Raw genomic sequence first — 26,925 nt, 5'->3', positions numbered from 1 at the left:
TTTACTTCACATACTGCTTACTCTTCATATCCAGTTGTAGATTTTTTGACTCCACCTATTTCAAATGGGCCACAAGGGAAGGCTTTCTGTTGCTACTAAAATATACAGGGTAGAGGTGAATGGATTTTCTATCTTTTCTTTTAAACTTACAATCTTTGTCTGTAAAGGTGGTACTAGAAGAATGACCCCTGTCCCAGCCTGAGTTCATTTCATGTAAAATGGCTCTAGAAAGTCAGCACCCTTCCAGTGCAGCCAGACTGTATGTAACCTATCATACACCCCTGTGCAAGGTGACACCCGAGATGAATTTCACATCTAACAATGATTCTGCAGGGACAGGGAGAGCACCCACCTGAGGAGGTGTCTCCTTGTTGCAGATAATTACAGCTTGCACTGTGTGCTCTACTCCATTGGTCTGTCACAACAACCCCTAGGGTCCACATTAGGACAAGTCTGTGTTAAAGAAATAAAATATTAATGTGAAATGCTTCTAAGATATCTGTGATAATTGGAGAGTGCTGTGATTGAGCCATTTTGATTGATTCTGCATCACAGTGGAGGCAATGGTTTGACAGAGACTTTTGGTTTAGATATTGAAAAACTCTAAAAAGAATCTATCCATCTGAACTTTCCGAGGTGCAATGTAACTCTACACTGGAATTAGGATAGAGGGCAGACAGGGAGTTGGAAAAGGACCAAGAAGCAGAGATCTCGGGTCAAATTGCTTCAGGAGATACTTTTATCTGGTTTAACTTGTTCATAATTACTGGGAAATAGGATTTTTTGCAAAAACATATCATAATTTTTGCCTTATTTCCCCTTCTCCCTTTCTTTTACCATTTGCAGATTCCAAAGAGATGAAGTCTAGAGCAACCAGATCCTTATTGCTCAGTCCTCAGTGCTTCTCCCTTGTGTGTCCTTTGGAATTAAACAAAATACATTAGATCCCTGTATGAGTACTATGTGATCTTTATCGTGCTGATACACTGTGTGCCAAAGCTGGTCTTTCAGTCTTTATCAAATACAAAAGCTTCTGTCCTTGTCTCTAGTGGATTTATACATTCCATGGTATCAGCACTAGAAGTTAGAGAGAATTTTTTTATCTTTTGTATTCCTTGAGCCAGAGCCACTTCTGCATTTCCAGAACTATGAATAAATTTTTTATTCTTCCAGGTTATTGGAGGCCTTAGGCACAGTACTGCTTGCTTTGAACAGTTTTGGGAAATCCTTTGGCAAAATTTTGTATCTACAGGTCAAAACCTCTCCTAAGACTCAATATAATTTGTTAGATCTACTGTTTACGTGGGAGTAAAAACATATCTTTGAATTAAATCTGGCCTTTTGAGTGATATATTCCCTGAGGAGAATTCTCTATGGTTTTAAAATTATAAAAGAACCTTATTAGAAATTATATCTAGCTTGCTTGAGCAGAAACTGTTCATCTAGCTTTCCTTGCAACAGATTTCTAAGGTCATCCATGGAGAGAAGCATTATTGATGAGTTTGCTAATACAATTCTAATGTTCTATAAAAAGTCATGCAGAAAAAAATACTGAGCAATTCAGGTAAGCTAATAAAAAACTTGATGAAAATTGTGTTTCATAATTCTGAATCTCAGAGTACAGTTGAGTAATGAAACCTGCCGGGAGTGTGTATTTCATACATTCCAATTTAAACTAAGGGTGAAACTTGTAAATTAAATTTCCTTTAATTGAATAATATTTTCAACAAAATGCTTTAATTTTTTTAAAATCTTTTATTATTCCTATATCTCAAGTGTCGTGAAAGAAGGGAGAGAAGAGGCTTAAGTACTCCTACTAGAAAACCTAATTTAAAAAACGAAAAATAGAAAGATGTGAATTTTCAACTTTAATTTGAAAACATTTCTACTCAGGAAGGACCATAATTTCTAAAAAGGCAAACGGTGGGGAAAAAGGGCTCATTTCAATTGAATATACTCGGTATCTTATGTTTCATTTCATATTGCTGACACAGTGATGCTGTACTGTTGAGTGCACGTGTTCCTTTTGGGCAGCAGAAGTGAGACTCTTGCTAAACAGCAGCTTGGTGCACTTGAACTTGAGGTTCATCCTGCTTTCCAAAACAGCTCAAGGTCTTATTCACTGCAGTCTTTATGAACCATAATAATTTGGGATTCACCCTATGCTTTTCAAAAGCACAAAGCACTGGCCAAACACAACCTGTGACAACCTCTGTCTTTAGTGTTGTAATACTAGAGCATCTCCTAGTGATCAATCACTTCTTTCATGATAAGCATTTTAAACATTTACTCAGTGTCACCAAATCTATGATATTCAGTGCCATTTATTAAACTTAAATATTTTTTGCCTTATCCATTTTGTTTCAAACATTAAAGATCTATGGCCTACAGGACTGACATTGGACCTGTCTAGTTCTTTCTGTGATTTCAGATGCAATGGATATCATAGAATATTTACATCTTACACAGCACTGGTACAAGTAAGCTCTTGTACTCAAAGAAATATTCATTGATCTGTTGCCGTCCTCTAGTTGCAAACTTAAAGGAAAGAAGAATGGGTTTGTGAGTACTCTCATATCAGGCCTTTCCTGGTAATTGGAAAAAAGTCTCTGTCAATAATGTTTTATTTATCAACTATCTCCAAGTGAATTTTGTCATGTCTATAAATTCTATGTTCATTATATTGGTTAGTCTTCCATAGATAACATATAGTGGAGATGGCTATAAAATAAATATAGCTGCAACTTGTGCTGTATCCACAACAGAGTCACAATTTATTTGTGGGATGCGTGATCTGCACCTGTGTCTTCTGTGCTTCCTACATGTATACAAGCACACACAGGTATCCTTACTAGGGAAGATCTTTGCTGGTATTCTGAGAATTGCACTGCCCAGAGCAAAGTATGTAGAAAGGAAAGCAAGTGTATGTAAACGTAGTTATGTGGCAACCATCATTTATATGCTCATTTTGTAGGGTTTAGTGATCCAGAAGCTAAGCCACCTCTATTGGCCTCTTAGAAACTACTTAGAAGATTATATGGCTCTTTGCTGCATCAATACAAAACTGTACTTAACTGAAAAGTGATATCCTGTATGTGCTTTTTCCTTTTTCAAGTACTGCCATTTCATTTGGTGAAGGGATTTGCATAACGTGCAGTCATTAGCTACTACTGCATCTAAAATATGTCTTGTGCTAGTTTCTTGTGGTGCCCTGGCTTTTTGGAACAGCTGCAATTCTGAGGGGAAAACAAACAAAAGGGCACAACAAAATATTTTAATTTTTCCATACTATAGCAATAGTTTGGTTTTAGTTTTGGTGTTTTTTTGTTGTTGTTGGGTTTTTTGTATTTTTTTATTTTTGTTTGTTTGGTTTTGTTTTTGTTTTTTGTGGTATTTTTTTATTTATAAAAGTCGTGTCCCCAAGTACTCAATGTAAGGAAAAAAAGTGATTCATAAGGGCATATGTGCTGCTGCCAGATAACTTTGACCTATGTGAAAATAAATGGTTTAATTACTCCACTGATTCTTGTTGATCTAGTTATTTCTGTGCTGATCTGAAGGTTGGCTCTTATCATAAGTTATTCCATTATTATCTGTGCTTGTGTTTTATATAGTGTATTATTTATTTTGGTTTGGGGTGATTTTTTTTTCTGCATATAGTATTTTTTTTTCTGATAAGGGAATGGATTGTGGTCTTTTGATCTGGAACATAGCTTATATAGTATTCAGATTCCACAGATTTTTGGACTGAGTAACTGGTGGAGAAGAAAGATTAAAACAAAATGCAAAACAAAAGTAACTAGCCCAAGAAATATAAGAGTTCTGGAAATCAATGAATATAGTTGGAACTTCTGTTCTCATTAAAAAACCAAAACCAAAATCAAATGATTCCCACTCCCTGTCACCTGTTTTTGTAGCTCTGATCCATTTCTCTGTCACTCATGGTATGCTGTAGACCAACACTCCATATCTGTAAGGATATTTTTCATTATGTAAAATTTATGTCTAGAGCTGAATAAACTTTTAAACTTTTAAACTTTTAGGGGTTAAACGGATGCTCTGGAAGAAGGTCAGGTCAAAAACCAACATTTACATCTTTTTCATCATGTCCAGAATACTTTCTGGTCAGCGGATTTCTTAAATTCCAATGAAATGTTTTTATTTTGAGCATTGTAGCTCCCTGCAAATTTTTCATAGCATATTCAGAAATGAGGTTAGTACATGTCAAAAACATTTCAACTCCGTGTAATTCCTCTTATTTCCATTTTGTGAGAGATCCACATTTGTGGATATTTCACTCTTTTATACCTCTGACATTTCCATACGTGGCATCAGCTCATTCTTTGCTTGCTGTCGTTCACTCAACCATTTTAATATTGTAGCTGCACAAAGATAATTTCAGAGTAACACCATAAGGAAGTACAACCAATAACTTTTTCGTCATAATCCTTTGTCTTAATTTGTTTGGCATGTATTCATAATTAGAAGGTTTTTTCCCTACAGGTTTCTTAAACTCTTAAGAGAAGAAAGAGGCAAGAAACAAAATTTCACATATTTTTGTCATGTTTTTTTCTGCTTAGAAATAGTTTTTCTGTATGTTTGGATTTTCATGGAATGTTGTGAACTTGATTATTGGGAAAAATATAATACTACATGCTAGATATAATCTACCACCATCCAATACATGTTATCATCCTACTTATTGGTCCTCAAAGTACAGATGAGGAATATGGTCAGATGAAAAGCTATATATTTTTAAATGCAGTCCCACAAAACCAACATGCACAAAGAAATAAGACTTAATGACACATTCTCATTTTGTCTGAAATATCAGCTTAAAAATAAAGCTGTTACTTGTGAGATGTTGTTTTACTTTGTACTAAAACTCTCTGGAGTGACGTTGGATTGCTGTTCTCCAAATTCAGTACTGAAAATCACAAACTCAAATTTTGTCAACCCTGTAACTTTGAGGGCAAAAATTAAAAATGGGCAAGTCCTCTCTTTTTCTTTGTTTAAAGTAGTTTCTAAAATATTATCCCATATGCTCTTCAGTGTGTCTTTTCTCTGATTAAATGGATTTTTTTAATACTATATTTGAAAAATACATTGTAAAAATGAAACTTCTAAGCTACAACTTCTGCATGAACTTGCCTTTGGCTTTGAATTTGCTGACACTGAATTTGCATCTAATGGTTAAGTTGCACTTTATTTCATGTTTTGATTTAATTCTTAACTGGTGTAGGAGTTTTGGCCAGAATGAGTGTACTATGGGAAGTTGATTTTTTATGCCATATTTCTGAATAGTTTCGAATATTTGGTTACACTGTGCAATGTTAATTCCAGTATGTTGATTTAAAGAAGGATTTTATTTCTCTCTGCCAAATACTGTAGCAGAAAATCCATCATTATCATGAATGTAGCCTACTATCCCTAAAAATTGCATATAAACAAGGTTTTATTCCAAAAGGATAAAATTCATGGACATGTAAATTTGTGTTTATGACATTCACACCTGTTGAGATAAAAATTTTCATTATATCTGTATTGGAATCACATGTTTTATTTTAGCATAACCAAAGACATTAATAACATTCTTAAATGCTGGTTTATGGTATGTTTGAAGTACTCCTAAGTAGCTTGTTTAAAAAAAAAAAAAGAGCAACTGTAATTGAGAGCTAAATATAAACGATCAAGTAACATCACATCACATCACATCACATCACATCACATCACATCACACCACACCACACCACACCACAACACAACACAACACAACACAACACAACACAACACAGCATAACATAACATAACATAACATAACATAACATAACATAACATAACATAACATAACATAACAATATAATGTTGCTCTGTAATGTTGCTAATGTAAGTAATGGTGTGGGATCTGATCAGCCGCAAAGCCATGGATTTTCAAAAGTCACTCCCCTGTATGGTGATAATGTAGCACTTTCATATGCAGTGAAAAGTACTGTGTGCTAATGGATCAGGAATTACCTAATTTCTGTCATTATTTAAGCCATTTAATGACTTAAGGAAGTAGTTGAATTTTCCAGTGCATCATTTCCAGTGCAGAGGAAATGGACACAAATTCAAAAACCAGGAAATTTCATGTGAACACAATAAACCACTTTACTGTGAGGCTCACCCAACACAAGTGGTTGTCCAAGGAGTTTGTTGAGTCTCCATCCATTGGTATTATCCAAACATCCAAAAAAAAAAAGACATGTTCCAGCACAACCTGCTGTACTAGAGATGGCCGAAGCAGTGGGTTGGACTAGGGAGGTCTTGAGAGGTCTCTGCCAACCTCAACTATTATGTGGCTTTCCAGAATTTAGGATGAACCACAGCAATTAATTTTTGCTGCTATCTTCAATCAGGTTTTATCATATAATTTTGGAGAGGTGTGAAAACTGCCTTAACCATCACAAATGCCTCAGTCAATTTTTTCTCAGGAGTCTGCTCCTCTGCTGATGGCTCTCTGACACATGGATTGTCTGTAAAAAGCAGCCATAGCTTTTCATGTTTTTTAAGGCATTCATGACAATTTGTGGTGTGGATCCCCTGACACTAATCAGATCAAAATGAAAGTGAAAAATTAAAAAACTAAATAATGAGACAGATATCAATTTGAGAAGATTTGTGTGTGTGTGTGTGTGGCAGTGCACAGCGCCTTCTGTATTTCAAGTCTGAAAATTTAAGTATTGAGGTTCTGCAAGTAACCTATGTTAGCAGTGATTTTTTTTCTTCTTTTTTGTACTGTTCATTTAAAATATATGGATTACATTTTAATGCTGTATTGTCACTCCATTTATTATTACTTTGAGTACATGTTGAAATGAAACCAAAAGTTGAGTTCTCTTTTCCTATTCTGCTTCAATGAGAATGCAGTTCCTCAGTCTGTAAAATTCAGTAAGTATCTTTATTTGAGGTGATTAATACTCTGACAACAATAACAACTCCTCTGGAAGTATGAGCCTGCACAAAGGTAAATATCGTGGTGTTCTGGTCAGACTGTGTTCAACAATATGCCACCTTTTAATCATATTTGAGGGAAAAAAAATGAAACACATTACAATGAATACAGTCAAAATAAATTGTTCCAAATGTCTTTTTGCAGAACGAAGCTCTAGACTGAAAGGCAATCTAAGGTTATCAGAGTGCTTTTGAGGTGTTGCATTTGGGGTTATCAGAACTGTTTCAATTACTGTTGGCTGAAATTATGCACATAGTGCATTGAACTAAAAAATAACTAATGTAAGTTCCTTTATAGTGTTACAGTCCAGGGATGGCTGAATCTCAGCACTCTGGAATTGAGCCCAGGGTTTTATGTGCAAGTTAGTAAGTAACAGTAATTTCACGAATACAAGCCACACCGTTTTGACCAAAATTTTGCTCCCACACCGGAAATGTGGCTTATACTCAGGAGCGGCCAATATGTGAATAATTTTCTGACATTTTCAACCCCGGGAGTGCAAACCAAGTCAGTGCAAACTGCAATGTCAGGCACCTGCCAGTAAAACCCGGCATTTACGCGGTTGTTACAAATTGGTTACTCTGTTGTGTGGCGGGTGGAGCTGCTCCGTGCAGGCAGCACAGGGGGTGGGGAAGGCGGGACAACTCTCTCCTGCTGGCCCCACGGCTCAGGGGGAGGCAGGGGGCTCCCTCCTGCTGGTCCCACGGCCCAGGGGGAGGCAGGGGGCTCCGTGCTGCTGGCTCCACGGCTCGTGGGGCTCCCGTCCCCGCGTGCCGCCGCCGCAGGAGCGGGGTGGCTCCATCCCCGCCTCCCACTGCCGCCGCGGGTGCCGGCAGGCTCTGTGCCCCCCCTGCCACCACGGGGCAGCACCGGGCCGGGGCGAGCGAACCCAGCAGCAGCAGCGGCCGGCCCCGAGAGGCCCCACTGAGCGGCAGCACCGAGCTGGGCCACCCAGCCCTGTCAGTAGCCCCCCGCCCACACGGCCGAGCCGAGCCAGTAAACCCCGCCCTGCCGCAATTCTGTTACTATTTGGCAACTTTGTTGCACGCGGGTCCTCGCTGCGAACGACAGAGCGGCTTATACTCAGGTGCGGCTTATTTATGGACAAAGAACGAAATGTTTGCCGACACCCGGCGATGCGGCTTATACTCAGTGTGGCTTGTATTCGTGAAATTACTGTACTTTCATTTTATGAGATGATTTTCACTCACCCTCAGAGATGAACACAAATTGTTGTAAAAGAGATTTGAATGTTAAATACCTTGAGAGAAATTTCTCGACATTTTACACAATCAGAGCAGCAATTTGTCTAAACTCTTCAAAAAAAGGTTAAATGCCTTTCCTATAATGGCTCTAAAAGTTTATTGTGCAAATGTGTATAACAGTGATTTTTCTCAGTTTAAAGCATTATTTTTTTAAAAAATAGAAGAATAAAGTCTTTTGCCTGTCTACTTTTCAACAGCTCATAGAACCCTTTTGTATAGAATGTCCACAACAAACATACCAGGGAAACAGTTATGTTGATGCTGAACTGAATTTTCGTTCATTCAAAGTATTCTACCTCTGAAGGTTTGGGCAAGGCAAATACAGTAGTAATATAGAAATATATCTATACATATATAATGCAATATTGAAAGAGTGAGACCAAATAATATCTGCTGGAAGCAGTAAAACCCTAAAGCCATGATGTTAATAGTTAACAAATTAAAAAGAGCATCCTTTGATTTAATTGTAGTATTGATTTAAATGTCCTGTTGGTTTCAGTTGGAGAGAACCCCAAGGAATGCCCTGCCCTCACTGATTTTGTGTGTGGGAATAAGAATTGCATAGAATCTCAGTTCATCTGTGACTACAAACCAGACTGTGAAGACCTATCAGATGAAGCTGACTGCAGTGAGTATCTCTTTGGGTGTTAAACTAATGTTCAGTTAAAATTATTATTATTAATATTTTTATTTATAATATTTATTATTATTACTTTAAATTCATTTAGGTGAGTTCATAAAGATTATTCACTCAGAACATGTTCACAAGCAGGTTGCCTTCTCCCCAGCTTGAAAGGTCTGACATTTTCACATGCTCAGAGATATTTGCTGCAAAAGTATTCAAGTGTGGTTTAGTTGCAAAAGTGTAACTAACTAAAACCAAAGGTTAAATACTGAAAAAAACCCTGACACTAAGGCCAAAACCAGTTTAAGGATCAAAAACATACTTAAGGAATTAAATCAGTGAAAATGTAAGCTTGTTTATTAATGTAAAAAAGTGTTGAAAGGAAAAATCAATGTTGAATGGAAAAGCTAGCAAGCAAACTTTTGTAAAATAGCATTTAGGCATGATTCTGTCATAAAAAGGTGACTATTTAAAAATAAGCTTCTCTTTCCTTTTCAAATGAATTCTGCCTTTGTGATCTGAGTAGTGTGAGTACCGTTTCATTGTTTGTTCTTGCTTCTACCTCAGAGATACAAAAATATTTTATTGTCATTTCTCTATCACAGAACAGTTGGAAAAATTTGAGTCTGTTTGTCTTTGCCTAATGAATACTGAGACACAATTTGTCTGAAGGCATATTTTGCTGAAGATGATTGAGATGGAAGGACACAGTTCCATTTAAAAATCTGGATCAAGTTAATGGGCTTTCCACTTCAGGCCTGAAACTCAGAAGCAGTAAAACATTGTGCCCTTGCTCCTGCTCCATATCTTTGTTTGTTTACAATTACAGTCTGGACTGGACATTTGGAGTAGGAAGTTTAGGGAGTCCATGTATGCAGCTCAGTAATCAGTATAGTTGTTAATCTTCGAGCTGGAGGGTCAGATTCTGCCATAATTCAGGTATGCTCAAAAGTAAACTTGAGAGATAGAGTAAATGAATCCACACATCAATTCAGTGCTCATCCTTTGTGGAAGTAAAAGTGCTTCATTGAAATAAACCAATATTTTGTCATCCACTGAAAATCAAAGGCCTTTTTTCTTGCATGGCGTTGCCACATGCTCAACTGAACAGGATTAAAAATGTAATGACCCTTTCTTGGATGATGCGTATTATAATGTTTTTACCAGGCTGCAGACTCACATACTTACTGAAAAAAGATGCTTGGATTTCACTATGGGAGATTTAATTTGGATTTTCTCCCTTTTGTAAAGATAAACAGCAGTTCTGAAGTATAAAAGCTGAAGATAGTGTCACTATTTCTGATGTCTACTCTTGTAGTACTTTGTGTTGCAGTGAACTGTATGAATCATATTCATGGAAATGAATTTACATTGAATAATAACTTAAAAATACTAGGTTTTTAAAAGTACACTCCTAGACAGATTTTAAACAGCAAAGTAATAGTACTTTTTCAGGAGTTAGGCAAAGTAAGTGCAGTAAAATACTTTGCAAACTCACCTTTGGAACACTTTTCAGACCTAAAAGATACACACTAAATTTGAATTACTATCCAAAGTGAACTGTTCAGTAAAGATATTCAGAAAACTATGAAGACACTTGATTTATTCTCTAAATATTGTTAGAAAATATAGTAGCTTCCTTGGGGGAGGGTATTGTTCTGAGTTTTCTGGAAGGACTCTTTTCTTAGTCAGATAATAGATTGGACCATTTCAGGCCATAAATTATCTTGAATCACAGTAAAGCAACTCAGTCTTTTTGCTATACTGAAGAAAAGCTTTTCCAAGGGGAGAAAAAAAAATTACTGATATTCACTTTAAAGAAATAGACAGAAACATCTTTTTATTGTAGATGGAAAGGCTGTAGATACATCAAAATATTTTGATCGGTCTTTAGTCTTGCTGTCTCTAGTGAAGTGCAATGCAGAGATACAGTAATCTGGCATTCAGAATACTCAGATAAGCCTCAGGTATAATATTTCCCTGTCTGCTCTATTTTAGTTCCAACAAATGATGCCTTATATTTAGATAAACACACTTTTTCCCTGAGCATATATATCTTAGCAATGGAAATAAACATGAAAGGGCACATAATACCTTCTAGATATGGAAACCTGATTTTTTAAATGAAAAGACAACAGGAGCTGCTTAGTCAAAAAATAAAAAGAAAAAAAGTAAAACAGGCACAGAGAAATCCCTTCAGAGCCTAACCTGTCCCATCACAAGTGGTTATGGCCACATTTGTCTGCAGTTTTCTCCTTTGCACTGAGCTCAAGGTCTGAGCTTATTTCACATTCTAGGATAGTTTTCTACAAATGTAACTCCAAAGAAGTAAATGGACCATAATCTACTCAGCAGCAATTCCTGTATGCAGGATTTACAACGGAACCTGTATGAAATGACCTGCATCCACGTAGGCTGGTGGACATTTTTTTAATAAACTCATGGAAATTACTTACTCTATTCATTTGGTTTCATTCAGTACAGTCAGGCAATCTTGCAAAATTTTGATTCCCTTTCAGTATGCTGTGGAAGGACTGAGGTGAAAAAACCACACAAGAAAGCAGTTTCAATTTTCATGAATTGCAGCCAATTTTACACACAGATTTGATTAATAGCAAACCTCAGTGTTGATGAACCAACTAGAGGAGTGCTTGAATTATTGAAATAAAAGCAATTTTTCCAATAAATGGAGCAATCTTCTTCTGCTGGCTTCTAAATAGGGTGTGCTTACCCATAAATAAACCACCCAGCAGGTGCAGATAGGTCACATGGCTTTGTCAACCCAGTGAGTACTGCTTATAAATATTTATTAATAATTGCCTTCTGAATGCACTGTTAATATATGAGGGTAAAGAAGCTGAAGTCAGGTATTCTATTATGACTAGTGTTAATCCTAAATGGATTTGGACTTGGCTCTTGTTAGAGATGCCCAAGAATTTATTTTTTTTTTAATAATGGGTTCGCTGTGTGTGAGGTTGTTTATTGTTGGAGTAAGGCCTTTATTAGGCATAGATGATGTTTTAAATACAGTGCCAATGCAGATGCTCACTGCAAAACCACAGAAGGGTTGAGGTGTGAAGGCACCTCTGGACATCATCTAATAGAACCTCCTGCTTCAAAGTGCAATTCACTGCAATAGGTTGCACAGGGCACTGCCGCCCAGGGTTTGAATACTTTCATAAATGGAAACTCCAAAATTTATCTGGGCACCTTAAATCAGTGCTTTACCAGTTAAAAAAAGGCTTTTTCTCAGCCTTAAAAATTACTTTCTCTACTTGTGCCTGTTGTGTCTTGTCCTGACACTGAGTACTACTGAGAAGAGTCAGTGTTTTTCTTCTTTAAACCATCCCAGAAAGTGTATATGTATACTGAAAAAATCCAATTGAGCATTCTCATCTCTAACCTGGACAGTCCCAGGTCCCTCTGTCTGTGCTCAGGAGAGACACTTCAGTCCTTGCAGTTCAGAATTACATCACAGGACAGTGCAAATTCTCCCCCTAGCATACAGGATTTTGATCCAGTGAATAACCTATATTAGATCAAAATTCTGCATCTTTTAATATATTTGTCTTACTCATTTAACTAAGGTGGCACTTTTTTTTTACAGAGAACAAAAGTCCACAGGGTTATGGTGTGTGTGCAGACCCTGGTCATGAGAAGTTTTCTGATAATGACATTTTCATAAAGAATTACCTCAGGTGTTTTTTTAGCATCAAAGTAGAAAATAGGAAAAAAACAAAAACGTATTACTAGGAGGTGATTAAATCTATTTTTTATCAATATGTTTTATACCCAGACAATACATAAATACATCTATACATATTACATGCATAAATACTTATATTTTAATATCTAAGAATATTTCTAGATCAAAGAACATAGTCTAAATCCTCAAACCCATTCTGAACAAAGTCAGATCTGTATCTAAAATGCATGGCTGATTGTGATGTTTAATAGTTTATAACATTTTTCCAAAGTCTTCTCACAGGTGTTGTCCACACTCACACTCAACAATTGTATAGCTGCCTCTGCTTTGTAACTAAGGAAAAGATGTTTTGGAGCCAACAGAAGGGATTGTGGTGCTATTTGATTCATCTGTACCACACCATTTATATCATTTTATTGATTAATTACTTTTCCAAAATAACCTGAAGTAGCAGAGGCAGAGTTAGAGATGGGCAGTTTAACTCAGATCTCCTCAATTTAGTCAATGAGTGTCCTAATGACTAGAACATATCTCTCATCATAAAGCTGCTGTCAGACATAATATTCACAAGGCCAACATATGCTTATGAAAAATGCCACTGTGGAAGGGCAGTCCAGTTTTGCTAGCTAATTATCTGGAAATTATTCTTTCCATTTACCTTGGAAAAGAAATAAATTTGGTGAAGTCACTGGTTTGTCATGGGCATTTATCTGTAATAAATTTTATACCTGCTCTTAAAGTGAAGTATGAGCTTTTCCTTTCCTCATTAACTATCACTTATTATTTATATCCATGCATGGGATTCAGGGAATCACAGTGTTAGCCATACAGAATTGTTTCCATTTCCATTTTCACTGTGCACTCTGTAGCACCTTTATGTAGAGGTGGGATGAAAATTTACTTTTTGCTGTATTTTCAGGTTATTACACAAATATTCCTGGAAGCTGTAACTTTGAAACACAAGATCAGGAGTGGACAACTGCATGTGGATTAACACAAGACACTACTGATGATTTTGACTGGAATATTAGCAACAGTGCTGTCACAGGGCAAGCAGATCCTGATACTGACCACACACCAGGTATTGCCATGTGTACTGCATCACTTCTGGGAAAATAAAATATTCACTAATTTAAAAAAAAACTACAAAAAGGTAGACTGGTGCCAAGATAACACCCCATCTCAGTGTGGCCAGCTTGTACATGGGAATGGTTCAAAGCTGCACCAGGAAGGGTTCAGATTGAACATTAGGAAGCATTTTGTTACCAACAGGGAGGCCAAACACTGGAACAGGCTGTGTCCCCAACCTTTCAGTGTCTAGGAGGCATTTGGACAATGCCCTTAAAAATGCTTTATCTTGGGAAGCCCTGAATTGATAAGCCAGTTGGACTAGATGATCACTTTAGGTTTCTTCCAACTGAAATAATAATATTCCTTTGCATTTAACTCTAGTAACAAATTCCAGCTACATAATGTCGGCATCTGACATTAAAAAATGAATTCTCTGAAATAGTAACTGTCTATAGTAATACTCTTCTCCTTGTCCATATTTTAAATAATCTACTTTCCTGGAGTGTGTTACCATACTAATGAATTTTAGAAAAAACATGAAGTCATATGTGGGATGAGGAGCAAAGTGTGTGGCATGTGTGAAATATGAAATAGTTAAGGCTTCTACCTTGATTTAACTTACCTCCCTGACATTGGCTTGCCAGAAATGTTATTACAGAAGTTCTTCCCAAGGTATTTCTGACAAACTGCTACCACAACGCCTCTTCATTTTCAGGAGAATTAAATATATTGATATGCAATTACAGTAATTTGCGTTGTGTAGTAAGCATGATTATATATTGTATTACGTAAATATTGAATAATAAATTCTTTATATTATACAATATATCAGGTGGGATATTAATTTCCAGCACAAATGTACCAATCTCTATTTGAGAAGTAGCTAGCTTCCTTCCTAGAAGCCTTAATGGTTAGAAACCCTATCTTTATTTCCATCCAATCAGCAAAATATAGTTAGTATTCAACCTAGAAGTATCAAAATGTCTACTCTTTTTCTCCTGGATTTTTGAGCAGCATCATCTCCAGGGTTTCAGGGTTTTTTTTGTATTTTATGGTTTCAAAATCAAGAGAGACACCTTATCACAGGTGGCTATAGCCATTTCTGTCCAACTCTATCCTCCCTTTTCCTTTATTCTGCACCTGCTGCAGGAACTGCTCCCCTGATCATGAGGGAACTGCTTATCTACCACAAATCACAGTTTTTGCAGACATTCCTACTACATTATGGTGCAGGCTGTAAATCTGGAAGCACATTCCTCTTGGAAAGGGAAAAAACAGGCAAGGTAGAGGTAGAAACCATGGCAGCTGTTCCAGGCAAGCTGTTTCTTGCAGATCAGTAGTTTGACTTGCTTCCTTGCTGTTACTTTGATGCAATGCGATAACAAAACAAGCACTAGCCCCTGGCTTTTTAAGGAGATTTTGTGTGTTTTTCTATTTCCGTTTCTGTTGTTTAATTAGTTCTTTGTTTCTGTGAAATTACCCAGCAATTGTAAGAAAAACAAAGTTAGTAAGAAGTGAAGTGATAGGAAAACAAAATTAGAGAGAAGTGTTTACAAAATTATCCAGATTTGTAATTTACTTTTCAATTACCCAGGCAAGATATATTCACATTAGTTACAAAGGAATCACTTGTCAGAATTGCTAACAGCCTGTAATACATAGAAATATCTATCAGTCCATCAGGTTTGGGTTGGATATTAGGAAAAGGTTTTTCACACAGAGGGTGGTTGGGCACTGGAACACCTGCCCAGGGCAGTGGTCACAGCACCAAGCCTGACAGAGCTCAAGAAGCATTTGGACAATGCTCTCAGCACATGAGTGACTCTTGAGTGTCCTATGCAGGGCCAGGAATTGGACTTCGATGATCCCTGTGCATCTCTTCCAAGTCAGGTTATTCTGTGATTCTGTTTAGCACAAGGGATCTAGGACAAAGAACATCTTTTTATTCTTTATTTTTAGACTTAGATTGGAAATTAGAAAAGTAGAAAGAAATTCTTTACTCGGAAGGTGATAAGACACTGGAAAAATTTGTGCAAAAGCTCTGGATGCACTTGGGAGTGTTCAAGGTCAGGCTGGGTGTGTTTTGAGAAGCCTGATGCAGTGTGTAGCATCCCCGCCCATGGCATGGGGTTGGAAATAGAGGATTTTTAAGGGCTCTTCCAACCCAATTATTCTGAAATTCTGTGAAATACACAAAGTATTAGCAAGGAAGATCTGCATACAACCATGGTATGGTATATATGTATGTGGTGAAAAAGAGGCTAGTATCTGTGTTTATAAAATGCTTATACACTAAAGCATAAAATAGCATTGAAAAACTCTAAATGGTTTTGGTTGATTTTTTTGTTTGTTTGGTTTTTTTTAGGTAAAGGACAGAGTTTTTTGTATGTCAACTCATCTGTCCAGAAGGAAGGAAACAGGGCAAGGATAACTACCACCAAATTCTTCCCAGCTAGTACTGGGGTCTGTAGAGTTCGCTTCTGGTTCTGGATGTTTGCTTCCAGGCAAACAGGAGTCTTAAAGGTAAAAGTCCTTCTGCTATGTTATGGCATAATAACACTAATAATGCTTGCTTTAGCACTATTTGCATTTTTGTGTCTAGGATTACCAAAATCTCAGGAATTTGTGTTAACAATACTTCATCACAACTTACTGCAGTTACACCTATATACAAATTTTCTGCTGACAGGATCAAGTGACAATTCTGCTTTAGTTTTAGTTCCAGCTGAAGTCCTTTCACTACATATGTAAGAATTAACACTGCACATTTGGCTAGCGTACTAAAACCTACCCAATACCTGCACAGTTCTCTGCAGAATTCACTCTAGCATAAAATAGAGGCAATTTCTAATGCTTAGTGGTTTAAATTCAAGTTTAAAAAAAAAAATGTAACCACGTGTGACAGGTGTTTTATTAAAACAATTGGAAATAAGGTATTTAACTCTATTAACAATTATAGCCCAAGCTTCCATGAAACCGTCATCTTGCTCTTCCCCAAGCACCCTTAAGTACACTTTTGGCTGTTAAGTAATCCTGTAACAGTTCAAGCAGGGATGTGACCCCTTGGCAAACAACAAATTTCATGTGACTCCCTGAATGTTGCAGAGTTCCCTTTTAAGTGACCTGAGAAAGACTCCTATCTGTGGGATTTGTTAAATTTTGAAAATACAGCTTATGTTAATTTTTTAGTCAGTGACAGAATATAAATTAGTTTATGTTAAAAGTGAACAAAAATATTTTTGTAGTCTTGCACATTGAATTAAGTCAGGAAGTTTGTACCACTGCGGTCTGGAAAAGCCTCAGGTGTTTCTAGTCCAACCTCTTGCTCCAAGCAGAGTCAGCTACGAGATGATCCTGCGTGGCTCAGGAATTTACCCAGTCTTGAAAATGTCCATAAATGGAGACTACTCAGCCTCTAGGGGCAGCTTGTGCCACTGGTAAACTCACCACCTTCTTCTCCTTACATCTAGCCCAAGGATAATGTTACCCTTCATTCCACCTTTTTTCTTTTCTTTTTTTTTTTAGTAATTTTTTTAGGATCGGGTTTGCATATCAATTTTCTCTCTAGCACCTAGTTTATTACTCTGAGTATTGCTGCAAATTTACCTGTTGATAAAAGAAAAAAAGCTGTATTTCATGAAGTTCATATAAGCAGCAGTAAAAAGCAAAGATAAATTCCTTTTTTTGATCTGTTGATAGCTGAAATACTGTGAGATTATCTGTGATTAACTATCTGTTTAAATTCAAGTATCCTGGACCTTACAGCATGCAAGATTGATGATGAGACCCTTTGAAGGAGCTTTTGAATGTTTTCAAGCATCACAGAACAATTAGCATTTGTGAATAAGTAGATGTGTGTGGCCTATGTGTGAGTTAGTAGGCAGACAGCCAGAGTCTGCTTTTTAATTGGTTTTTTTCTTTAAAAGCAGACTAGTTTAATTTGCCTCAATTTCATAAAGATTGTTTTACTCCCACATACAAATAAAGTTCCCTGTTTATGGCCTTCCTACATGTTATCTTTATGTAGAAACTATTCACAAAAGACTGAAGAACTCAGCAAGGAATATAATCCCATCACAGAATCAATTTACTTCTGTGGACATTTTGCTCTTTTCTATCAAACTAATAAACTATTTCGGTATCAACTGTTGCTGTTATTAAATCAAGAATATAAATTAACTGTACCCATTCAAGTGAAAAAGAAAAGAGCCTAAAAAGAACCAAAAAAAAGAAAAGCAATAAAATCAACAGCCCAAAACTTCTGAAACAACAGCCCTGTGAGGATTATTTTTCAGTTTGCACTGGAGGTGAAAGAAGTCAAACTGTAATAAGAAGTTTGAATAATGTGCCAGAATATAGTAACATTAGTACAAAAGTTGACACAGTTCTTATCTGAAAGACAGCTATCTGGTTAACTCTGAATTTAAAAAAATTAAAAGGACTGCAGATGTAGCACATACTGAGATGTGTGATTAAAATGACATACAAGAATCAGTAAAACAAAGATAAAAATAGACATTGTAATGGTGTAGGAAATAAAAGTGGTAGAACTACACAAAATACTGTAAAGTTATGGGAATAATCTTATTCTTACTCAGAAAAGGAACTTGTCACTGAGGAAAGGAAAAAGGAACTAGAAGTGCTTCTATTCTGTATTCACAATGCACATTTCAATTGCACAATTCCATTGTCATAAACTGTATTTTTTTCATAAGAAAACCAAAAGTCTGGGCTATTATTATTTTTAGAAAGGACACAATGTTTACAGCAACTCTTGTATTATTCTTTCATAGAATAGATGCTATTTAAAAGATATCTGAATACTCCTGCTTCAGGACTTCAATCAGTCATTAACCAACAGAAAAAAAAAATTGATTTGCAATGATTGAGAACAAACCCACTAGCTTTCCTTAGAAGTATTTGGTAAGAGTCTTTGAAAGGAGAGTAATCCAGCACCAAATACAAGCCTGGCCTAATACATCAATTAATATGCTCTGGACAAAAATACCTCCTAATACAAACAAATTATGCTCCAACATGCTGCAAGTGTAAATTTAAAAAAACCTCACATTTCTCTTTACATTTTTATGACTACTTTGTTGAATTTAATGGTGTAGGAGAGCAGTTTCAGCAAAAAATGAATGTAGTTTTCACATCTGTTTCATTCCAATGGAAATTCTATTGATCATCTGTCAGACTGAAACCTCTCAGTGTTTATTATGCTTCTCTGCCCGTTTACCTAAGGAGTCTGCCATACTCATATAGTGGAGAATTGAAACTGAAATTAATTCCTGATGTGATAGTATAACGAATATATCAGTTTTCTGTCTTGGTATTTGTTGATACTAACAGAACTGGTTTAAAATAAATTTTTATATAAGACAGATCAATTTTACTCAAAAAACCTAAATATTTTATAACTTCAAACTAATGTTTAGGCAAAAATTTTATTACTTCAAACAAAAGTTTAGGGGAATAAAGAGAAAAGAGGTAAGTAATTTTTTAAGTGCTTCTCTATTGGGACAATGAAATATGATACAATTTTGTAATTTGATTTGTGGACTTAAGAGAAACAATTTCAATCTGTCTTTGGTGGGACTTCAGTCCAAGGAAGACATGCAATGATTACTGCTGAGAACATGAAGAATTCAAAGGCATGATGTTAAAGATTCAAAGAGAAAACATAGCATCATTCACTGGAGTCAATGGAAATTTTCCTCAGCTGACACAAGTCTGCTGCCTAATGAAGTGAAAATACAGGTTCTCTTTCTCAGGATTTTCCTGTTTCCTCGCTGGCAATTAAAGACTCTAAGTTGTCAATGGTGGGATAATGAATCTCTTATTGTGCAATCTTCAGATCTGCATTGGTTTCTTCTTTATTAGGCAATTCAGGTGGAATGTGATACCCTCCAGCATTCCAACTGCTAGACTCAGGCAAGATCAGGAAGATAACATATCATACTGAAGAATTAGGATGAGGGTACAGGATAGCTGTGAGTTGTAACTGCTGATTAAAAAATGGAAAATAGTTTATATTTTATGACCTTAAAAAAGGACTTTCCTTATCCTCAAAATGAAATAGAATCTAAAAAAAGAATTCAACAGTTTCTAACACACAGAATATTCTGTGGAGAATTATAACTAAGCCATGACTTTAAGGCAGCAAATAGGATTTTCTAAAGAATGTTGTTCTCTGTGGATCAGCTTGATCAGTATTAGGCTAGAGAACAATCTTATCAGACTGATAAATACAGAGTTGTTCAATGGGATTTTGCTACAACATTGTTCAGTTGTTTTGAGGGTTTTGTGGTTTTTGTTGGGTTTTTTGCTTGGTTGGTTTTTGTTTGGTGGCTATTTTTCTTCCACTGCATACCATATAGTATTCATAAATATAGGGATTCTTCTTACCAACTTTTTTCCCTTGCACATCTTAACTTGTTTTCACTACCAGGTTAGCTTGTACACTTTAGGTAGGATGCTGTGCAGGAGTGGTGCTGGAGGTACTAAGCACCAGAGAGTTGTACCCTTCCAGGATTCTAGGGAGATCTTATCTATGCAAATTTGCTCAACCTTTCATGTGCTGTATAGGTTTACACAGGCCAGCAAAAATAAACACTTGACATACTTCCTGCTCCAGAAGATGTTCAAACACTCAGTGACATGGAAAGAAGATAATATTACCTATCTTCACTTTCACTGGGAATAAGATCCGTATTCTCTGCTGAAGGGACAGAGTCCTTGAGTTCCCATTTTTCTGAATTTTCATTTAATCTCATTTGATTTAGCATACATCTTCAGTTATGTGTCATTCTCTTAGAAATTCAATCTAACTTTTTAAGAAGACATTTAAGAACACAAACCCTTTCCTGGCATAGTTGTGGATAGAAAAAGGTTTGGAGAAGTCAAGTATTCAGGAGTACTTTGGCAAGTAATGGGATTGAAGCATTACCCCAGGGGGACACATGACAAATGAAGCAGAACTAGGAGTTCAACAGAGATTTCCAATGTACCAGTTTAAAGATTTACACTAAATGATATCAGTTTCCTCAATTACCTATGTGATTGTTATACACCTGGTTTAAACTTCACTCAAACCTAACTGAGGACAGAATTACATAATCCGTTAGTAATTACATATCTGCATACCCTCACTCTATGGTAAATGTAAGTTAAATCTCAAAGACAAGAAAGACAAGGCATGTAAGATGACTTTGCTGACATCCTCAAAATGTCACCATTAAGACCCAGTTTGACTTGCTGCCATTCCAGACCCACTGGCCAGAAGGATTCCTGATTGGTTTATTGTTCATACTGGGCTTGAGCTGCAGGGTCCATCTGTATGAGCACAGAATGGGTCCTTGCTGCATCTGAGACCAGACTTTGTTTGTCTCTGTACATAGACAAACCTGTTCAAGAAATTATTGTGCCATGAAACTTTTAGTATGAGATACATCTCCTACTAACCTGACCAAAAGAATTGGGGAAAAAACATCTGGCTTGGAACAATGGGACAATCTTTAAGTATCCTGTAAGAAAGATGCTAGTATTGTCTTCAAATGTTTTGGATTCTTCCCACTTCCCCGATATTTGTGCAGCTATTTGTGAGACTTAACAATGGGGTATACTGAAAGAGATATTACCTCAATATTTACCTTCAAAAAGTAAATATAACTGCTTATAGCTAAAACCATGCTGACTTTGTTATATGATGTAAAATTCCAGATCATCAAGATTGTCATATATCATGATTGGTGAAATAGTGAATGGTTACAGAGACACACACAGGTGTTTAATATTGTCCTAACCTCGCATGAAGGGTTTCTCTAATCAAGGGTTTCAGCTTATTAAAACCTCAGAGCCTGGTTATGCTACCCACAGTTTTTAATTTTATTTTATGGGTTGCACCATCTCTTTCTTCTCAACACCTGTCCCTTTAGCCTTGAAAGAGGTGGAAGACAGTGACAAGATATTGCTGTAACCAAAGATCAGGCTTGACAAAATTTGGTCCTGATTTGAATTACTCTGTCAATATTCTTTCTTGCTCCCTTACTCCAAAAATGAAATAACTTGCAAGGTTTTCAGGCATCATAGATATTTTAATCAATACACCAAGTTCTACTAAGTATGTGGGATTTATGGTGCCATTTGGGTTTTTAACTTATTTCTGCCCCCAGGTAGACTGGGAAAATCAAAGGTATTGAATTATACAGATCATTAGCATGGGTTCATGTTCATAACTTTCTTGGGCCTCAGGGTTTTCATTCCTTTATTAAGCTGGGGCATTCAGTTGGCAACATGGACTTACAGGTCACTGGAAAATTAGTTTAAGAGAATTATGTTTCTGAAAGTGAAGAGGGTATTGATTATAATATTCAGTCCCTCAAAGAAATAGTTATCATCTGGAATGGTAAGAATATGCTTACTTTCTTTACTTTCTTTAATCCAGTTATTTTTCTTTTTTTTTTTTTTTTTTTTTTTTTTTTTTACCTGGTCATATGGTATGAGGATTTTTAACATCTGAGTGGGAAAAGAAAATACCTCTGTATTCTCCAGTTTAATGTTCTTTGTATAAATTCACTAGCTGTTGGTTAATTGGGACTTCATTCATTGATATACTTTGCTATACTTGCTATACTATGCTTTCAATATTTTTTTTCCATGCTAACTAAAAATAATTTAGCTTTGTTAAATATGTTTGCAATAACTTTCTGTGACTGTCAAACTCTTTATTATAAATTGCTTGTACCAGATGAGAGACGTAAATCCCTAGTTGCTAAGTCTTTTATTTATATCTCTAAAATCTTCCCTCAGTCTAACTATAAGGAGGTCACCTTTTAGCGATGAAAGGATAGCTCAAGATGCTTCTCAGTCTTTCTTCAGTTTTTAAATGAGTGTGGGGTTAAGTCTTTACTCATTATCTTCTATATGTCAGGCTGAGACTGTAGATTCTGTAGATTTTGCAATTAGCGATGGAATTAGCAGCTTTTGCTTTTTTTGGTTCTTTTTTTTTTTTTTTTTTTTTTTTTTTCTTTTCACAGTAGCTTTATATTTGAAGCTGAACTAGCATTAGGAAAGGTACTCAATAAAATCTGGTCATCACCCAAAATGAAGTGGATCTGAACCATGTCTAGGAGGGTCAGTACTGCCCAAGCAGGGAGGTGCACTTCTGCACTCGGGCTGTGTTACTCCTGTTGCTTAATGCTGATTCATGTGGGCTCTGTCATCAACAGGTATACACAGTTGGAGAACACGGAATGGATCTCCTTATGTGGTCTTCTAGCAGAAATGAAGAAAACAAATGGATGTATGGAAGTGTAGTTCTCTCCAGTAACAGCCGTTTCAGAGTTGCCTTTGAAGCTGAAGTGGGGTGGAGTCAACCCGCAGAATTTGCTCTTGATGATATTTCTTTCACCCCAGAATGCATTGATGGAGGTATGATATTAATATCATACAGGTTCTCTTTTCAGAGGGTAAGGAACATTGTGGCATTTTGCATTTCAATGTATATCACAGTTGCAAAATCTGACATATTTTCTTTTTCTCGTGGTTTATGGGACAGTTCTGTGTTTTAGCTAGAAGTTGAACATATGAATAATTATATCAACTCAGAATATTACCGGCATTGAGGGTCTGAACCATAGTTGAGAAGAATCTACTGCTGTTCCACTATATTGGTTTTCTCCCATATGAAAAAAGTCAGAGAAGACATTAGTGTGGGATCAAAGGATTTTGTGAGTATAAAAGTAGTTCACAATTATTTTCAAAGGAAGTTGTAAGGTTTTTTCTTTGTTTTCTTCATAAAAACAAATGTGCACCACATTTGCCTCGCTAACATTTTCTTCGAGTATTTACAATCTCACTTCTGCTACACAAGAACTTGATCTATGTAGAAAAAAGAATTTTAATGTCTTAATATGCCCTGTTTTTTTCTGTGACAAAAGAAGTGGTTTACTCTGAAAACAAAATGTAGTATACAACACCATATGAGAAGAACAGTAAACATGCAAACACAGATTCTGACAGAAATATCAGCATAACTTAATAACTACAGGACAACTAGGAATTATGATTGTTAAATAAATGTCAATACTAAGGTTATAAAAATCTTCTTTGATAACCTTTCTTTCTATTAATACAGCTCTTGTTGTCCAGATAGGACAGACTTTCTATGACCTAGTTGTCATGCAGTTCAAGAAACTTTTGCTTTTATTATTTTTATTGTGATAAGCACCTCCTGGAGGAATTCAACACATGCTGATTAAAGCTTCAAGTGAAATAGTATGTTCTTGCAGGTGACAATTGTTCAGTCTCAAGATGAATAAGAGTTTTGTTTATTTTCTCTCAATAGGCTCAGGCACATAATACTTTGGAATGTAATTCCATGAGCTGCAGACTATGTGCATAAACAGGCATTTGTTCTACCCATATTATGTTAATCACCTTTTTTAGCCATATCTTAAGAATTACATAGGCAGTTTCATGCATAGAATAGCATAATAGGGACATTTTAAAATTATATCTTTTAACTAGCTGTAATCCTGAAATAATCACAACTATAGAAATAAATTAATTTTTATAGAACAACATTTTCTAATTACTGTATTTTTTTCAGAGATTTTCCAGTTGTAGAATACTTCAAAGTATCTAACTTGTATTACAATCTGTTGATCTTACAAATGTGATATATCTTAAGTTTAGCCTGAAGAAAATTTGTTGTAGTTATATTGGTTGCTTAGAGTTTGATGAATAAGTCAAAAACTCATGTCTTATCTACATGCATACATTTCAACTTGATACATAATCTTCTCTCCAGACAAAAAACTGTATCTAGTTGGTGTTAATTAAGATTGGTTTTGCAGTCTTCTTGGAAGAGTCCTATCCTGATAACCCTTGTTGGCCTGGTAGAGCTTTTGAAGAGGCAAGAGAATTACATAAAATTCAAGTAATATAATAGATCACAGAAATTTAAAAAAAAAGAACCTACCTCTGAATTTTTAATACTGTTCCTGTCAAAGAGCTGCTTAGGAGGAGGTGCTGGTTTTTACTAACTGTTGTTCCTGGAGAGCTGCTTAAATATTCAGATGCTAAAATTTGAAGATATTACCTTCCAATAGTATAAAAACACTGTCCTGTAGATATTTGAGCAAGAACACTTTTTCTGTAACAGAATCAGTGGGAAAGTTTACCTAATCCACTGTCAGTCCTGCTTTGACAGTTGCTCATTATGTTTATTCACCTAGCTCAAAGAAAAGTGTATTACCTGCAGTGCAGGTTTTGTGTAATATTCTTCCTTTCAGAACACAGCTATACTACTGCAGATCTTTTTTCCTCTCTCTGTATTATTATTTTTCAACTTGTCTTTAATTACTTTGAGTTTCCAGAGGCAACATGTTCTAAATGGAAGCAATCACAATTTAGGTGGTTGGGAACTCTAAGTAATAAAGCACTGCCAGCAGCTCTAATTCAGTCGGTTTTTTTATGTTTTTAATAGTCAGTCCATGTTAGCCATGACAGTTCCTGGATATCCAAGAATATTTCTGAACATTTAAGCAAGGTGTTGTCAAGGTAGTGCTGGGTCAAGCTGCAGAAGCAGCTTTCAGTGGATGCTAATGCAGAGAGAGCTGTCTGTGGCACAGGATCTGGTTCAGAATTAGCTGCTAAATGAGATATATTCCTACTTTTCAAGGTCCATGACTTTCTGCTGATGAAGTTGTGTGAAGGTCTTATTTTACATCCTAGGGACCAAAGAATTTAATTGTTAATTAGTTGTAACTATCTTCTTCAAATTTGTAAATAGCAGCTTGATTTAAAAAGACCCACAAAACTTTATTTCTATGTCTTAATTTTTCAACATAAAAGTTTAAAAAAATTCTATTTCTAGTTTCAGATAGACAAAAAAATTCCAAAGTATTGAATCAGATTTTATATTCATTAATGTCTTTCTCATAGTATTTTCTAGTTCAGGTGAAATAGGAGGCATTACAGAAATTCTAAAAATTATTGCTATACCTAATTTAAATCCTATCATTAACCCAAAGATGCCTAATAAACAAATTTTATTCTGCTTATGAAAATCAGAATACTGTATTATGCCACAAATTCATTACTAAAGAAATAAACCAGATGGACAAATCCAGGGTAGTTTAGGGTGTGGTAATAGTTAAATAGCACTTCTGTGTATTGGAACAGTATTCTCAAGAAACAAATAAATAGTAAATCTATTTTTTGATGATTTCCAGAGATCACCCAAGCGAAATATTTGTGCTTGTGGAGGTAAATCTTAGCACAAAGTCAGCCCTGAAGGATGCTCCAGCTCTTTTACACAGTCAAGTTAACTGCTAGGCCTTATTAGCTGTAACTCTTTGGGAACTTATACCTCTAAATTTTAATGCTTTAACTAATTGCTTAAGTAATTTTGGTTTATTCAAAAAGAATAGTGTTGACACTTTAAAATGAATATTTGTTATGAATCTGGGGTATAAAGATGAATGCAAATATCATGTGGCACCTGAGGCTCCAGAGTATTTGAGAAAACTGTGTTTGCTTTTCCACCATCAGTCATGCTTATCACCACTTCAGTATTAATATTGCTTACTGAAATAATTAATTCGAATAAAATTAATCTGGATGTGCTTCTGTGTCTATTCTTCTACTTCACCTTTCCTTATCATTGTCTCCTTTTTAATTTCTGGTTTTAGTCTATGTTTGCTGAATACAGTAATTTCACGATTATAAGCCGCACTGAGTATAAGCCGCACTTCTGGGTTTCAGCAACTTTTTGGTTTTTTGTCCATATATAAGCCGCACCTGATTATAAGCCGCATGTTACAATACAGAGTGTGATAAAAGGTATCTGTTCTATCACCATCTGTTGAGGGTGGGGACAGTGATCCTTATCTCAATGGCAGATAATCTGCAAATGGGCCATTCATTGAAACCAGGCAGGGCATTGTTCTTTATCTTTTCGCAACCCATCCTTCCTCCAGGGAGTCATTGTCTGCTAATGGCCCATTGAGTCCCACTGTGTGACTGATACAATTACTGCATCCCACTGGAAGTTGCTCCAGCCAGGGGGAAGAGCCCAACATTTCTTACCAAGATAAAAACAGAGGTTTTGGGACACTAAGGTAGCCCCTTTCTCCACTGGACTCCAGAGGAAAACTGGATTTCTCCACATCACCACTGGACCTCCAGAGGGAAACTGCACCTCCTACAGGAGCACTGCTCCAACTGAATCACATCTGTCACTGCAGGAGGATGCAGC

At 36.1% G+C, this 26,925-nt stretch overlaps 1 protein-coding gene across 1 annotated transcript in view; it reads left to right on the top strand.

Annotated features, from left to right (window-relative positions):
• MALRD1 (MAM and LDL receptor class A domain containing 1) overlaps positions 1–26,925 on the top strand; it is a 245,179-nt gene that overhangs the window by 152,381 nt on the left and 65,873 nt on the right. The window contains exons 29-32 of the mRNA XM_033071306.1: positions 8,759–8,887; positions 13,510–13,671; positions 16,027–16,184; positions 22,892–23,093. Coding sequence (XP_032927197.1) covers positions 8,759–8,887; positions 13,510–13,671; positions 16,027–16,184; positions 22,892–23,093 — 651 coding nt within the window. The remainder of the gene's footprint in view (positions 1–8,758; positions 8,888–13,509; positions 13,672–16,026; positions 16,185–22,891; positions 23,094–26,925) is intronic.

The sequence above is a fragment of the Catharus ustulatus genome, chromosome 1 (genome assembly GCF_009819885.2).
Source record: "Catharus ustulatus isolate bCatUst1 chromosome 1, bCatUst1.pri.v2, whole genome shotgun sequence".
Classification (NCBI taxonomy): Eukaryota; Metazoa; Chordata; class Aves; order Passeriformes; family Turdidae; genus Catharus; species Catharus ustulatus.
Note: the sequence above shows the minus strand (reverse complement) of the source record. Positions and strands in the feature narration are given on the sequence as shown.